We start from the raw sequence: 17771 nt of genomic DNA on the forward strand, positions 1-17771 counted from the left end.
ATGTCGCTTAAAAACAACTATTGTAATAGTATTAAGGTTCAAATTTATGTGACAGCCCATTCAGAGGACAATCAGGGTGGTATTTTCTTTCGAGATAACAAAACGTGTTATCTCCGAATGGGCTATTTCATGAATTTGAACCATATAAATAGGATGGTAAATTTGCTTTTTACACGGATATTTCCCGTTACTTATGTCGGGGCTATTACCAGTAAGCAGTGTAACCACTGCATAAAGGAAACAATACGTTTTGTTTAACAGATTAGGGCCCGAGCCCGAAAAAATCTTCTGAGATAATTCATACTATATCACACCCTTATACGTAGTCAATACGTAATCATAGGCCTGGTACGGTGTGACAGACAGCCTCAGATGTCGATGTCGCTCACTTTGCCTATTAATCACCGCTGAAAGCAAAGTTTGCACCTCGTTGGCTGCTATTGCTTTAAATTTGTTTGCCCCGCTTGACTTGGGAATTATGAATTGATGCTAACCACATTACAGTATGAGGATTCTCCTCTTCTTCTTCCTGCCCTTAAGGCCGTTCCATCGGTTTGCCACTGTCTTTGTCACATTTCGCAAGAAAGAACGGGAAAGAACATACGCGCCAAGTGTCAATTTTGATCGAATTTTGTCGGTTTTTATTTATTTTAATAACGTTACCCTACAATATCGAAATTCTAAAGCTATGAAATTACTATTTATGTTAAGATTATTTTTTCTACTTTTTTTGTTTATAGTATCACATAATAAATAACCGAGTAAAGTAGGATTAAAAGTCCGAGTTAGAGGTTACTTTGGGAATTAATTGTATCGAGCGAAGTGTCATAATTCGTGTATCGGAAGCTATGTTGTTAAAGATAATATAGTCAAGAACTACATATATTTTTTCCACGTCTACGAATATCAACGCCTCTTAGAAAAACATGATCATATAAGGAGATTTTTCGCCTTCTTCAACTTCATTTGGGGTCGGGCCTTCTTGTGCGCTTGCGCCAGGCCAGTCTGTCCTGGGTTGTCAACAATGGGATATTCTGGGTTTTTAGGTCCCTCTCGACGGTGTACCACCAAGTGGCGGGCGGTCTGCCTCTGCCTCTTGGTCGCTGCGTGCTATTAATATTCAGCACTGTTTTTACGGGGTGGCTATCGTCTCACCTCATGACGTGCCCGTACCATCTCAGTCGCCCCAGTATGAGGATTCTAACTTAATTTTAAACAATAGGCTAGATGACAAATTTTCATGAATGATACTAATCGATCAAGTATGTTTTTAGGATCATATGTCTATATGGGAACCATCGCATTAAAGCAATACAAAAGTCAGATATGATAGTCAAAGTCCGACAGTCGTACCTCACTCGCGAAACGCTCCTAAGAAAACGATAAGTGAACGTGACGTCAAGGTCACTGTAGCCGCCGTGCAGGTCTCGACGACAAATAAAAAGACTTCGATTTGAAGTAAACTTATAATTAATAGGTGCTGGTTACTTTACAAGGTACAGTTGACGTAAACGGTTAAAGTTGTAGAAGTGGTGGTAATAGTATGGAGGCTGATGCGAAAGTGATTAAGCTAATTTTGAATGGTAAAAAGGTAGTCTAAATTTAGGTGCCTCTAATTGGCCGCGATACAGGTTATGTGGAGCGCTCCTATTGGTGCATTTAAATAAGACTCCGCATAGTAAGCGAGCCCGACGGCTGCGTTTTGCTACTGCATTAAACAAATAAAGGGTTGCGTTCGCAACAGTCACTGAGAGCCCATCTTGAAGTATGGACAAAACAAGAAAATTCCGTTTTTGACAGTGAAATATTGAGTTTATGTATATAGTTGCTTTGCTGATTTGCTGCACAATATTTTTTTGGATAAAATGTAAGGATCGACGTTAATTTTGCTATGCCAACATAGGATATTAAGGCAAGTCAAAACAATAATAGCTCTTATCGAATTCCCATTACCAGGACGTTTCATAATGGGCATTACGCCGTTAAATTGCTCAGAACGGGCAGTTTGTCTCCCGAGCCAAGTCTATTCACGAAGCATAGCGTCGATATTGTGAGTGCATCTCTAGTGGAACCAGGACTTAGTACACTATGTTTTTCCAACCCTAAGCCATACGTTGCGAAGTGAATTATGTAGATTATACTCTTTTTAAGATAAAATTGGCAAAAGAGCAAATGAATTGCTTGATAGTAAACAATTACCGATACCTGCAACACCAGAGTGATTGCAAGTGGGCCTTTAAGATGGGATTACGCTCTTTCCCCTGTGTTTCTTCTGTTTTAATATGAGTGTATTGTGGCAAACGAATAAATGATTTATCTATCTATCTATCTTTCCTACTCTTTCTCTTTTTTTCAAACTGTCGTTCAGTATGATTTACATACTAACTTTTTTCAAATGTCTGCTCAGAGGAGAAAAAGGTTAGACAAAACACTGGTCCTCGGTGATAAAACACAATCTCGTTATGAATCCCACTCATTATTATTCACAACGACGGGACTTAATCGCGTAAAATAAAATTTAAATTTACCTTCGACGTTTCGAGGACGGCGTTGTTCCCGTGGTCTCGGAGAAGGCTGTCAGTTGACATCAAAATCTTCTAGGCGCGCGAGTTTTCCGAACTGCCCGCACGTGGTCTTGTTTAAATTAACTTGAACTTGTTGATTAAGTCCCGTCGTGGTAAATAATAATGAGTAAAAATCGTGAAAGTATAAATCAATGAATGTGCCCTGCCTGTATTTTCAAAATCGCAAGAAGGGACACTAACATACACTGGTCTTCAATGACAAAACGTTACAATCAAATCGTGAATCCCACTCAAGTCCCGACCGCGGACTTATTTGATAAACTGCAAGGACCCGCTTTGAAGTGACTTGCTCTTAGTTCTGTACACTGCGGGCCACCGAAATTGACTTTTTCAATTTCAATTTCAATTTCAGTACTTTATCGATAAAATAAAATTTTACATGTCAGGTTACAATACTTAATGTTAAGGCTTATAATATTTATATTAGAATTACATAATTGGACAGACAAGGCTGAGCCAGCGAACCAGTGGCTTATTTTTGTTTGATAAATAAATATACATATTATAGTTTTATCTACTCGGTACAGTGTTGGATCTCGAAAAAGGCATCGATTGAGTAGTACGCGTCAGACGCCAGTTTAGATTTAAGTTTCTTATAGAAACATTGGTCACTAGTGGTTGGTTTCTTCTCCATCGGAATTTTGTTATATACTTTAGGTACTACCATACCTTTTAGACTTGGCAAGTCGCATCTTAGGTGGATTATGTTCAATATGCCTTCTAGAACTCGCACCTCGGGCATTGCCACCAGTCGGAAACTGTGTTATGTTGCGTCTTACGTATTTTGCCAACTGTACACATTCTCGGCCCGAAATGCTGAGATGGTAAAGCAGGCTGCTTTTGAATACTTTTTAAACATATTTTTATGATAATAGATATTTTAAAGCTAGTCAGTAGGTTTTAAAAGATATTTTAATCACTCTACTTTAAAAAAACAACATGAAGTGGATATTTAAAACACGCCGAATGTCTGTATCATACGTACTTGAAAAGCATTTTGAAGCTTGAAAGGCCACAATCAAATAATCAGTGGGTATGTTTAACTCGTTTAAATAAAATGTTGTCTCGGATATTCAAAATACGGAAATATTAAAATGTTGTTCTATAATGTAACAAAAAATAACTACAATCATAATCGTTGGCGGCGCCATGCTGTGTGTTAACCTTTTAAACGCCAACGACGGATATATCGGCAGCGTAGGTCCAACGCCAAAGACCGATTAATCCGTCACAGACCACAGAGCAACATAGACTTACGTGCATTCGCATAAAGTTCAATTTTAGTTTTGTCACTTCGGTGGCGTGGCGTCCGAGTGACAGCTTTTGTGTTTGACACGGCGTCGAGAAGGTTAATGAAGAATTAATCACGTTTAGTGGTAACTTTTGTAATTACTTTAGCGGAAATGAATAAAATTACCCTTTTTTACTATTATCCTTAAACATTGCCACAACAAGGAAAACGGAAGTCAGATTATATTTCCTGCGTGTTCCAATTATTTTCTCGAAATAAGAGTTTAAGATTTCTTTGAAATCTATTTCGAGCATAATTTAGTCGTATTTTTATTAATGTTTTAATGCTTTATAATTGCTTACTAAATTTGCTAAACCATTAATATAAATTTCAAAATATTTAGATCAGTACGGTTTCATTCACTATTGTTTTTAATCGCTTTTGGCGACATGTTTCGGATTCGTCGGGAATCCTTCCTCAGGGACGAGTATCCGCGGCGGTTGTACTCCGTGCACTCTCCGTGCGTGGTTGTATTCCCGACGAATTCGAAATATGTCGCCAAAAGCGATTAGAAACAATAGTAAGTGAAACCGTACTGATCAAAATATATTGAAATATGTCTCACGATAGTTTCATTTCGAATATAAACACTGATACCTAAATTAATTACGTTGCTGCCGTTGACGCATTGCGAATAGAACACTTTGATTCATAACTCTTTTTAACAGTGACATCGCCCGGTTCTACTGCAATGCTGCAGCAGTAACTGTACAAACAGCAACCAAGATTCAAGATTCAAGCTTTTATTCATAAAACATAGTGTTTTACATGTCAAATTTCATAAGTATATACAAGTTGATACAATTCATTCACAAAATTGGGTAGGTACATAATAGGTACACACATAGTTATAATTAATATCGTACAAGGTCGAACAACAGGTTTAGATTTCCAATTTAGTCACTACACGCTTCGACAAATTCGTCAATGGTATAGCAAGCGAGGTTAGTTAGTGACGTTTTTAGACGTTTTACAAAAGCGATATCGCTTTGTACTAGTTTTAACTCCATATGTAGTGAGTTATATAATCTTGCACCCGTGACACCGAGCGACCCTCGAGTTTTTGCGAATCTGCAACGCGGCACGACTAAAAGATTACTTCGACGGGTACTGCAATGAAAGGTGTACGTATAACCCTCTTAACTGTCCATCGGTGGACCTTATGGTTTACGAAAGTGTCAGTTAACAGTGTGGGCGATGGTACTAGATGCTGTTGCAAAACTAACACTAAACACTACCTTACTTCAAAACAATAGATCATATTTTTATTCCCACCTTGTACATTCAGTCGCGTAAAACCACCCCATGAATCCCACTCGTCTTCCTCGCGTTATCCCGGCATTTTGCCACGGCTCATGGGAGCCTGAGGTCCGCTTGACAACTAATCCTAAGAATTGACGTTCCAGAGGGGGAACTAGGCCTTGTTAGGATTAGTCGGGCTTCCTCACGATGTTTTCCTTCACCGAGAAGCGACTGGTAAATATCAAATGATATTTCGTACATAAGTTCCGAAAAACCCATTGGTACGAGCCGGGGTTTGAACCCGCGTCCTCCGGATTGAAACCAGCGCTTCTCCCCATGAATCCCACTATAGTCAAAAATTTATTCCCATATCTGTGTTCAGGTGTGACTATTATTCGAATGTAATATTTTTATTGCAATATCTTTATAAAAAAATGGGAAAAAAACTCAGGTAATTAAAAAAACAATGGGGTTTATACTTAAGGTTTTGAAATTGTGGACCATGTAACATTTGAAACCTTCGCGCTATGAACAAATATTAAATCACATTTACAATCGGGTCTATCGCGAATTTATTTTGTTACCTTTATTTACCGACGTTTCGACACAGGTTTCACTGGTCGTTGTCGCGGCTAACTGCCGTCTCAGCAAAACCATAGTTGTGGTACTTATACCCGTAGCAAAGTGACGTCAGCGACGTCACAATGACGTAACAATGACGTCATTATGACGGCATAAAGACGTCCCTGACGTCATAATGACGTATAAATGCTACCTGGTATAGTTGGGGGGTTTTAGTTTTACGGTAGGTATCCATCTTTGTCCGCCAGTGCCCCGGCAACCAATTACCACGACTGCAACAGTTTGATTGCGACCGCCGTGTTCCATTTGTATCGCGTTTGTGCTACATCATTATCATATACTACAGAATCTGGTAGTGCCACTGTGAATTCATTATGTAAATGTGATGTTTAGAGTGGCACTTCCACATTTCGTTACTTATCACATAACAAATCCGCGTTTGCATGTTTCTTCTTTCACGTCTATTTTCCTATAAACAATGGATGCTCAGATGCTCTAGCCCTTAGCGTACTACGTAGGCGAACAACACGCGAACGCGAAGCGAATCAATCCTTTGATACCTATACCTAGAAGTGTCCTACGTGGGCGATCTCGTTGCGAACGAGAACGCCGTGGGCCCGCCGCGCCACGCCGCACCGCTTCGCTTCGCGTTCGCGAGTTGTTCTCTTACAAAAGACGCAGCGTTAGGGTCTCGGTGCACACTGAAAGAGGCAGTTAGCAACCTGAAAACCTTGATCGGTATCGCGGAGGAGCTGGGGTGCTTAGTAGTAGAAGTAGCTAAAACACTTTATTGTACAAAAATCAAAACAAAACAGTAAAAATAACATTCGTCATTAGACTTGTAGTGTATTGCCGTCTCGAGTGCTTACGTCATAGTGACGTCACTGACATTTAGGAGTCAGTTGATGACAGGCCGCAAGGAGTTGCTTGACGACCGCCATCTTGGCGACATCGAGTCGGGATTAATTTTTTGTTTTTGCTCATTAACGTTGTTTGAAGTGTAATACAAACTGTGTGAGACTCGGGACTAACCTGGACCCCCCATATAGATGCGGTCTCTGATAGGTTAGCGTCGGCGTGCTTCGCCCTTTCTAGACTCGCGCCATCTCTAACGCCTCAAAACCTCAGAATAGCGTACTATGGGTATTTCCACTCAATTTTAACTCAAGGTGTAGAACTATGGGCTACTGCAGCTGAATGCAGTAGACTATTTAGATTACAAAAACGTGCCCTTAGGATAATTTCAAATAAACCTTACGATTATCCAGCGCAGTCATTGTTTAAAGAGCACAAAATACTTACGCTACCATGTGTTTACATACTAACAGCCTGCAAATATGTAAGGTCTAATCTGGGGTTATATACAACTCGCGGGCAGAACCATGGCCGCAACACGCGCGGCGAGCACCTCCTGCTGGTCCCGCGCTGCCGTCTGGCCAAGGCTCGGAAGTCACTCGGTGTCATGGGTGTAAGGATTTATAACACCCTTCCCAAAGAGGTCATTGACTCAGCTAGTGAGGCAATATTTGTAAGCAAACTTAAAAAAATGCTAATGTGTTTAGCTTGTTACACAATAAACGAATTTATATTCAGAACTGCTGATGTCCCAAACTGATGTAATTTCAAAAATAAATTAAAACAATGTATTCTTGTGATAAACTGATGTAATTTCAAAAATAAATTAAAACAATGTAAAATAACTGAATAATTTAATATTGTGATAATCTACTCTATTATGTATTATTGTGATAATGATGTGTATGCTGTGTGACGTGTAAGATTATTTATTAATGTTATCAATAAATTTCTCATTCTCTCATTCTCTCACTGATAGCTTATTATGCAGTAAACTAATGAAGACGTGTGCGGATAATGAAGAATTAATCTAGATACGAGTTTATCCACCGTTTTGGCGTCAACGCCAAGTAGCTCCACGTGGCCCTTGTATAGTCGCTATCGCTATACAAGAGCTCATAATATCACAACTACCGAACAACGTCGTGTTCTAAGAGCATTTGGTATTTCTACCTCTAACCGTATCTGGATAGAGCCCTAGAGGCCATAATTGTATTATTTATACTTTTACCGTACACTGGCTGATTTACATCAAGATTGAAGAAATATAACTCGATCCCACGTGGATCCTAATCATCGACAGTATCGATGGAGCCATTCTACATAAAGATTGATTGATTGATTGACAGGCCGCAAACAGGGCAGGTGTGTCACGTGGGTTGACGAGCCGTTGGAAATACATTACATCGTATGATATACTGTGGTAAATACAGTACGTTACAGGACTCATTAGTACAAAGGCGAACTTATCCCTTTAAGGGATCTCTTCTAGTTAACCTTTGAGCAATTGAGGGAGAATTGGAGACGGTAGACATCCGTACTCTACAAGCGGCGCAAAAAAAAACGAAAAAGTATCTACTTAGAATAAACAAAGATAGATATAACTCCGTAATAGATGGATACAGTCTTAAGGAACAAACGTGCCTCGAAAATCAAGAAAATTTGATTCTCGTTCAGAGGGCGCGACTAGCTTTGGCCTACTGTCGTATAGATGGCGTTGACGGTTTCGTTTGTTATTTAACAATTTTAACGCATATCAGTGAAAGAACATGGGTCAAAATTATAAAAATAATTAATGCAAATAAAAAAAAATCATTTATCCATATTGAAATACATTTTATCGTATTTTTATAAATATTTATTTTTAGTTTTAAAGTGTATCGACAGATGGCAGTGAATTTACTGGGGTTACAAAATTTACTATGACAGTACCGCTCTAGTATAAGCTACTCTATGGAATAACCTACAATATACATACAACGGTATATGAACTACATCAAATATATACATATACATATAACTAAATACATTAATATTATATAATACACATTATACATATATACAAAAGATAAAGATAAAGATTAGTTTATTATTCAAGTAGGCATATTACAATGCGCTTATGAACGTCAAATAAAGCTACGCCGTCTCTAACCCTACACCTCTGCCTCGAGAAGATTGAAATCCCCCCTCAATTGGAGGAGGGTATCCCAATATGGCCTCAAATACAACTACAATACCGCACACATCTTTTAAATTATGTTTCGTCTGATAGCCATAACTTTTTCGACTTTTTTACTCAAAATAGGCACAGGGTATAACTAACTAGCTCACCTGCATATTGCAAATCTTGTACCGCACCGGCTCGCCGCGACAACCGATCGGCGACGAACATGTTCGCAGCTGTCGCGACACGCCACCGTCGCACGTTCGCGAGCAGAGCGACCATTCGCTCCATTGCGACCAGCCTCCGCGGTCCTGAGGAAGATGAAAATAATACAAATAGTGAAATAAAGGTAAATGAAGATGACAAATTGCAGCTTTCTAACGATCACGGAGCAAAGCCTCGGACAGACAGACGGACATGGCGAAACTGTAAGAGTTCCTAGTTGACTACGGAACCCTAAAAACTATATTATTTCCATATAAAAATGTAAGTTCGAATTGGGCTCACGTTTTTGTTTGAAGAAATGTCACTTTAGACACTGACTGATCAGTACCCATCGTATCGGAATCAAATCGCACAACTAAAACTTGAATTGGCCCGTACGTAGCAACAATAAATTTTATTGTAGCAAGGAAACTCTGCTACGGGCTGTAGCGTAGCACATGTAGCGTAGTTTGCCAATGAACATATGAATTCACTGCCAACGTTTTTTCTACGCGTTAATAGATTAGGTAAGTGTCTAAATTTGTAGTTATAAAAAAACTTCCTGTATGTTAAATGACGTCACTTTTGCGTCAACGTCATGAAATGTACGGGCCCTGGCCATGAATAAAGATGTTTCTATTGGCTCATTTCTTGTATTATTAGAGAAGACAGTTTATTACCCTGACTAGCCATAAAAAATAGGTCAATCTTACACAAACATGATTTTTGACCTTGAAAGTACGGTAAAAAAATATTAACTGTAATAAATATTTTTTCTTAATCTTTCCTGGACACCTAACACTCACAACAAGCTTAATGAGAAAAGCGTCTGCGAGTGACAAATAACAAAGGTGGAGCCACTGATGTATCACCAAAAGACGCCGCAACATAAACTTTATTCTACTATTGAGAGTACGGTACGGGACTTTTCAACACGGCAGTTTACTGGTATTAAAACGACAATAAATAAATATTAGGGGACATCTTGCACAGATCGACCGAACCCTAAAATAAGCAAAGCTTATACTATGGGTACTAGGCGACGACATATACATACGTATATAGATAAATACATACTTATTTACTTAGAAAACACCCATGACTCAAGAACATCACACAAATAAATGCCTTTACCGGGATTCGAACCCAAGACCATCGGCTTCATAGGCAGGGTCACTACCGACTAGGCCAGACCGGTCGTCAAAAATACTATGTGAAACCAAATATCATTAACACAGCTAAGTTTTAAGTAATATGTAAATATTTTTTACCTTAATCCATTTTTTTATCAGCGAGAATAGGCAAATGAAGTATTTCTATTGGTACATGACAAACACATCCATCGCTACGTATCCTCACACATCTCTGGTGGAAACGCAGCCTAAAAGGAGTTTCGTTAGAACGAACCAGCACCAGCACCGTTTCATTTCATTTTGAATCGTTTAAAATAAACGGAAAAACATCGAATAAAACAAATACTCCTAACTGCACATTTCACAGGAGCGATACTGAAAAAAAATTAAAAAAAATTAAACGTGAAAACATGTTATCTGCTTAAAAGGATTCTCGAATGCACTTTTCGTCGACAAAAAATAAAAATATTCCATTTCTATCGTACGTTTGATCAATCAGTTGTACAGTCGCCATCAGATATATCGGAGCGGCCGAGGTGCTCAAAAATATCTGAACACGCACTTAACGCATTGACAATAGAGGCGTGTTCAGATATTTGTGAGCATCTTGGCCGCTCCGATATATCTGATGGCGACTGTACCTACGGATGTACGATTTGTTTATTTTGCAAAAAAAACAATCTTTTAATCCTTTGAAATCTCTTATTTTATTTTATTAATATTCTTATAAATTACTTGATCACATGTCACCGCAACTACAAGATGGACCGTATAAAGAGCATTGGTATTCATATTAATTATTACTAACGTAAAGATAAAGATAATTTATCCTCGTAAGACTCCACCATATAAAGTTTTTCAATTTTTAATTTGAACCTTATTCTATAAGTAAATTGGAACGAATTTCGTTTGTTTTGCAACGCAGTGAAACAAAAGAAATGCTACTCTATTTGTTTCATCAAAAGGTTCAAATTAGATTGCAATGAATATGTACATTTAAACTCACGAGGTTATTATTCAAGTAGGCATATTACAATAAATAAATAAATAAATAAATATTATAGCACATTCTTACACAGATTGACTAAGTCCCACGGTAAGCCTAAGGAGGCTTGTGTTATGGGTACTCAGGCAACGATATATATAATATACAAATACTTAAATACATAGAAAACACCCATGACTCAGGAACAAATATCTGTGCTCATCACACAAACTTACATACTTATTTACTTAGAAAACACCCATGACTCAAGAACATCACACAAATAAATGCCCTTATCGGGATTCGAACCCAGGACCATCGGCTTCACAGGCAGGGTCACTACCCACTAGGCCAAACCGGTCGTCACAATGCGCTTATGAACGTCAAATAAAGCTACACCGTCTCTAACCCTACACCTTTGCCTCGAAATTTTAACATTGATTCTTAGATTTACGTAATAATTAATATGAATACCAATGCAATTATTACTGACGTAATGAACCAGCACACATAATATTTGCGCCATGAGTAGATTCTGATTTGTCAACAAACCAAAAACCGGCCAAGTTCCGTACTTTTTAGTATTTGTTGTTATAGCGGCAACAGAAATACAATATCATCTGTGAAAATTTCAACTGTCTAGCTATCACGGCTGATGAGATGCAGCCTGGTGACAGACAGACAGACGGACAGACGGACAGCGGAGTCTTAGTAATAGGGTCCTGTTTTTACCCCTTGGGTACGGAACCCTAAAAAGAGGAGCGTGAATCTCGCGACCTAAACGCGTAAGCGCCCTGAATTTAATGGCGCTTAAGACGTTTTGTTCGCGTGGTAAAGGTTGCGATTGCGACAATTACATTGTTTGGTATGGCTTCTCTATAATAATATCTCAGTTATTATGAATCATACGAACTTAGCCGCCGCCAATTACGATCTCATTTTATAACGACATTCTAAATAACATGATATTTGGAATGAACACGCAGCGACCGGACAACCCTTTCCGCGATAAAACCCTTTCAATGGGCGACACTTAAACACGGCTAACACATTGAAAGACTTTCCCTTTTGAACTGCAAGCCCATTCATACCCCTACCTTTGACTAACCCTTACCGAAAAGCTAACCAAAAATATGGCTAGCCCTTAATAAGGGTTACCCTTATCTTTAAGCGCTTTTACCTTTACTGGCGTAACAAAACCAAACCGTTACTACTATATTCAAATAGGCCTAGCAACAAGCACTAACAACATTTAGGTAAAGTTTAAGCGCTTTTTATAATGGTTTCCCTTTGCGTGAAAGAGACAGGATTAGTATATATCTTCGGTAGTGTATGAAAAGGAAAGAAAATACGTGCCTAGTCAAAGAACGCCGCCGTCGCCGCCGACGATCGCTCGGATTCGGAGTAATGTGTGCTTTATGAACAAGGTAGACGACTTAAATTAGCACGCTTATATGCTAAAAGTGAAGCCCTTTATAAGGCTAACCCTTATAAGCAATATGCAAGGTGTTGGTGAGCGGATGATAAGGGTTTTGTAAGGGTTTTTGGGCTACCGATTACTCAAATGTGGTAGCTTTATATAAGGGTTTTTAAAAGCAAAACAAAGGGTTTCGTCTGGCAAAGGGTATGGTGAGTTAAGCCTTATGCAATACCCTTATAAAACCCCGATAAGGGATAGCGGGCCGGTCCGAGTTTCAAGTAGCATAATGTCGGGTACAATGTTTTGTTGCTAGAAATTATAATACGAAGAAATTAAGGGCGAGTTTAAGTTTCACACACAAACCTTTTACTTGTTCTTTTATATTGTAGTTTGCCTTTCTGCTTGTGTTTACGAATAAACATTTATTACTTCTTAAGTTTAATTTTTTTCACTCTTTTCCGGTGATGTAAGTTACGCGTCGTTCGTCGCTCAAGCAAGTAGTGTTTTAGAAAATAACTTGACTGTAAACTCGTACTTTTGTCACAGAATTAATTTACTTTATAATAAAGCTTAGCCTCGCTCTAAGCCGTCATTGTTCACTATCTCACTTCCCAGTTGCCTTTTCATAATACGCATTGTTTGCCCAGTATGAATACCTCTCAAATAGGTATATACTAATTATTTCATTTGATATTTTGTTTACATATGTTTATTAATTAGGTGTTGTAGGGTAACCATGATTAAAGATAATTAAATTTGTCCTCACCAAAAAGTCAAAAAAATCAGAAAAAGTGTGGTATGTTTCAACCATAGAGTAACTGATACTAGAGCGTTACTGTCATAGTAAATTTTGTAACCCCAGTAAATTCACTGCCATCTGTCGACACACTTTAAAACTAAAAATGAAGATTTATAAAAATACGATAAAATGTATTTAAATATGGATAAATGATTTTTTTATTTGCATTAATTATTTTTATATGATTTTGACCCATGTTCTTTCACTGGTATGCGTTAAAATTGTTAAATAACAAACGAAACCGTCAACGCCATCTACACGACTGTAGGCCAAAACTAGTAGCGCCCTCTGAACGAGAATCAAATTTTCTTGATTTTCGAGGCACGTTTTTTCCTTAGACTGTATCCATCTATTACGGAGTTATATCTATCTTTGGTTTCAACTAAATACGACGGTGATCGATCAATCAACAGTTACTGAGTGTGCTGGATTAGTCCTGCTCACGTCTCATGAATCACCCTGTATATTAGTGGCTTGGTGAGCTATAGACCTCGCGAACCCCCATGTCCCCCATGGCTCCGCCATTTCGAAAAATCTATCTAATAAGCGAACCTACTCACAATTGCCACTTTCTAAAGAACATCCCGATTCCCGACATAGGTAAGCATTTCTGCCCACGCTTAAACGGAGACCTTCGCTGACACTCGCTCGATTACGATACCTACGTGTACCTACTGTACTTTTTAGTGATTTTAGGCAAACTTGGTGTATCTATTCTCTCTTCATCTGTTGTGACCTTGTTCCATCTGGAATCACGGCGTTAATGAAACATCAATCAAAACCGGGCAAGTAATTTGCCGGGAAAACATTTCAGGTCACGTCCCACGGATTACGTACGTGAGGAGATGTTTAGGACGAGAATTGTTATTTGTTGGAGCCCATTCGAGTGTTTTTGACCCCCGACGCAGAAAGAGGAATGTTATATCGCCGTAGCTCTTAAACCGGTGAACCGATTTTGAAGCGGTTATTTTTATTTGAAAGACATGTTTTATCAAAATCGTTTCTAATGATTCTAATGGTTTGATGTCAGTGCACGTTCGAATTGGAAACGTATAAAAAAACCATTCAAGCGACTAAATTATTGTAAATGTTGAAAATGTTCACGGTTCTTTGCCAATTTTTGTTCCACAAAACAGATACACGTACTCTATAATAGCTAATCCATAAGCTTCACGCCTATATTTTACATTTCCAAATTCATAAAAAAACACATCAAACTCTCAACAGGCCCTAAACAAAACCCTAAACAAAAATGCAACGCGCGAATTTAAAAATCACAAGACTCCGCTTTCTGTTAAAAGCAAATCTAAGGATCTTTCGCACTCTCTCATCTTGATATATCTTGCTGATATAATTCCAACCTTACTATAAAACAATAAGGTTGGGAATTGGATGGATAGTGAAGAAGTGATGTGAAGTTTTTAAGGTGCCTCGCAAATCTCGAAATACTTTATACATGCGCTCGAAACACTCGGTGAGAACCTTTTATCGAATTTTCTGGTTCACGGGTCCATTTGTAGCACACTGAATAGTTAATATTAACGATGCACGTATTATTGATGAGTTTTTTAAAGGAAAAGGAGGATGTTGCAGGCGGCTCTTTATAACATTTATAATTTCCTGACAGTTTCTGGATCGATAAAGTAACCAAGGTCTTTGTGAACTCTTATTACTGCGTATAGAACCGGTACAGAGAACCACTATTTTGCGGCATGGGTTGTTATTATAACATTTAAAACTTTCGCGGTTTAAACACATATTAAATCACATTTAATAGGGAAGATGGTTTTAACTTATCGGCAACTTGGGGACCAGTGATCCAGAAGTTAAAGCCGAGGGATCTATCTTCGGATGTGTGCGCGGATGTTGTGAGTGTTGTGTGTCGGACTATTGACAATAATTAACTTTTATGTGTAGTGGGTGGTTTGAAAATGTGATGTCTACCTCGAACTTTAAATGCACTTTTCGTGGGGTAGTCACACAAATCTCTGTTTTGACATTTTGCTGGGACGTCAGTTAGCCGCGACCACGACCAGTGAAACCTGTGTCGAAACGTCGGTAAATAAAGGTAACAAAATAAATTCGCGATAGACCCGTTTCTAAATGTGATTTAATATGGGTTGTTATTGTTTTGTCAACCATAGAAGCGGAGCGTGAATAGCTTATGCGAAATAAGCGCCATCCAATATTAATTGGAGCGTCGTTAATAATAGCGTAAACACCAACCGCCATAAGGTACCTTTACCCGTGGGACGTCACATATCTTTACTATTTCATATCTAGTGAATCTCTAATTCATTTCCCGAATCGCGCCGTCTGCATCAGTAACCCGGAGCGAGGGTCAAGACCACTTTGTTATAATGGTGATATCTAATGATTTAATAAAACTATTTTTGTTAATATAACTTGTTTCGAGCTTATGATGCCCAAGCAGAATTTGTCAGCGTAGCGAAACAGGGGTTGGTCAGTAGGTAATATTTTTCGTAATTCTCTTACTGTAAGTGAGTTATACGAGCTGACATGGAAAGGCAGCTAAATCCGCTAATAGCATTTAGCAGTTCTCCGTACAGAGAGCTCTCGCATCTATCGTCCCCTGTTGACTGAAATTCAACTTTATTGCAAGTACATAAAACTCACAAATGGTCAGTCATGTTGTCGCCGTAGTCGGTACGTAGCGTATTGCGCCGAATTAAAGCCGTCACTCACTGTCGGAACGAATCCTGACGACTCTAGACTGGCGTTGTTATCATTGCAAATAGTATTGGACATCCTGCTCTTTTTTACCTGCGTGACGAAAGAAGTTTGTAGGGTATACCTTACCACGAGTCACTGACAGTGTCAATACTAAGTATACTGACATAATATACTGAGTTTTTATACGCAGTTTTGCGGTGGGAAATTTTCTAAAGCACCTATACGTTTTGAAATATATTATTTGTACATATTCTAAATTACAATTGCGGGAGTTGGAAGGGGCAGACCTCGGCGGACTTTCTCTAATCAGATCGAGGAAATCCTGAAGAACGGCCAGGTCAAGAGCACCCTAAACCGGCGAGCGTGTATGAGGAATGTTATGAAAGTGAAGGAAGCGTAAGAGGTATGTCAGGATCGTAGCAAGTGGAAATCCGTGGTCTCTGCCTACCCCTCCGGGAAATAGGCGTGATTATATGTATGTATGTATATTCTAAATTAATATAATTTCGAATAGGACCAGACTTTGCAAAGTGAGTGAATAATTACTCACTCGCAAAATACCATTTTGCATAATGACGCAACCTAATAACAAATCTAACAATAACGTATGTACAATGAACATCATAATGAGGGCTATCGTTTTTTTGCTCTCCAGTTGGCGACTCTGTTGATGGTGGTCCAAAAGACTAAAGAACAGCTGTCAGTCATTGAAGTGACAAGTGACATTTGACATTTCGAACTATGGAAAAGACCACCATCTACACTAGCGCCCCTAGCGGCGAATTCATACGCGTTAGCCCTCATTATGTATTTACGATGATCCAACGTTTCATGGTATCTGTATTGTATCGTTGTTTGTTGTTTCATGGTAATAAAAAATAAATGAGTTCTGTCTCTCAAACGTCAGTGTTCCGCACACGCCTGCTATATGCGATCGGTGCCCTTACCATGAGCTTACTCATACTCATTTATTAATAATATTGTTACATATTACACGTCAAAGATTTAATTTAATTACATGTAATTACATGAGATAGATTACATTATTTTAATTACATTTAATTACATGAGATAGATTACATTATTTTAATTACATTTAATTACATGAGATAGATTACATTATTTTAATTACATTTAATTACATGAGATAGATTACATTGTTTTAAAGTTTTGGGTTGTGTAGGTACAAATATGTCAATTAAATTTTTACAATTGTGAGCCTTATCATATTAATTAGTATTGTTACATTAAAATTATGTTTTGGATGTCAATTAAATTATATATTGTAGAAGTCGTTCAGACTGTAAAAGGCATGGGAGAGGAGCCATTTCTTTAATTCACGCGCAAATGAGTTGGGCGATTCTATCGTGGTGATGACTTTTGGCAATTTGTTAAAAACTTTGGGGCACCTGTATCTTATTATTAAGTTTGACATTAATTCAATGTTTTTAAGAATAATAATAACTGCATCAATAAATTGCTCTGATATTTAGATTAAGGTAATATTTAAAACTTGACAATTTAAAAGTGCTTGTTGCTAGGCCTATTTGAATAAAGATTATATTGACTATTGACTAAACCTGCACTTACTAATCAAATATGGATCATTTACAGATTCAGAGAAAGTGGTTTCAATCAAACATTTGTGCCATTTTCATCCAAAAGGATACTTAATTGTCGCTAGTTAGTAAGGCGCTATTTCCATAGCTTCAATTACAAATCATTCTTGGCTTACGACAACCGACAATGTGGTACCTTTTGGTTGAAAACGTCACATTTATTCAGCAAGTAGGCCACAGGGGCACTTTTACATGTAA

General features: G+C 38.2%; 1 protein-coding gene across 1 annotated transcript in view; it reads right to left on the reverse strand.

Annotated features, from left to right (window-relative positions):
* The window catches only part of LOC134755156 (protein madd-4), a 504570-nt gene that overhangs the window by 96817 nt on the left and 389982 nt on the right, over positions 1 to 17771 (reverse strand). Inside the window, exon 5 of the mRNA XM_063691660.1 lies at positions 8887 to 9030. Within this exon, the coding sequence (XP_063547730.1) occupies positions 8887 to 9030 (144 nt within the window). The remainder of the gene's footprint in view (positions 1 to 8886; positions 9031 to 17771) is intronic.

The sequence above is a fragment of the Cydia strobilella genome, chromosome 2, assembly GCF_947568885.1.
Source record: "Cydia strobilella chromosome 2, ilCydStro3.1, whole genome shotgun sequence".
Lineage (NCBI taxonomy): Eukaryota > Metazoa > Arthropoda > Insecta > Lepidoptera > Tortricidae > Cydia > Cydia strobilella.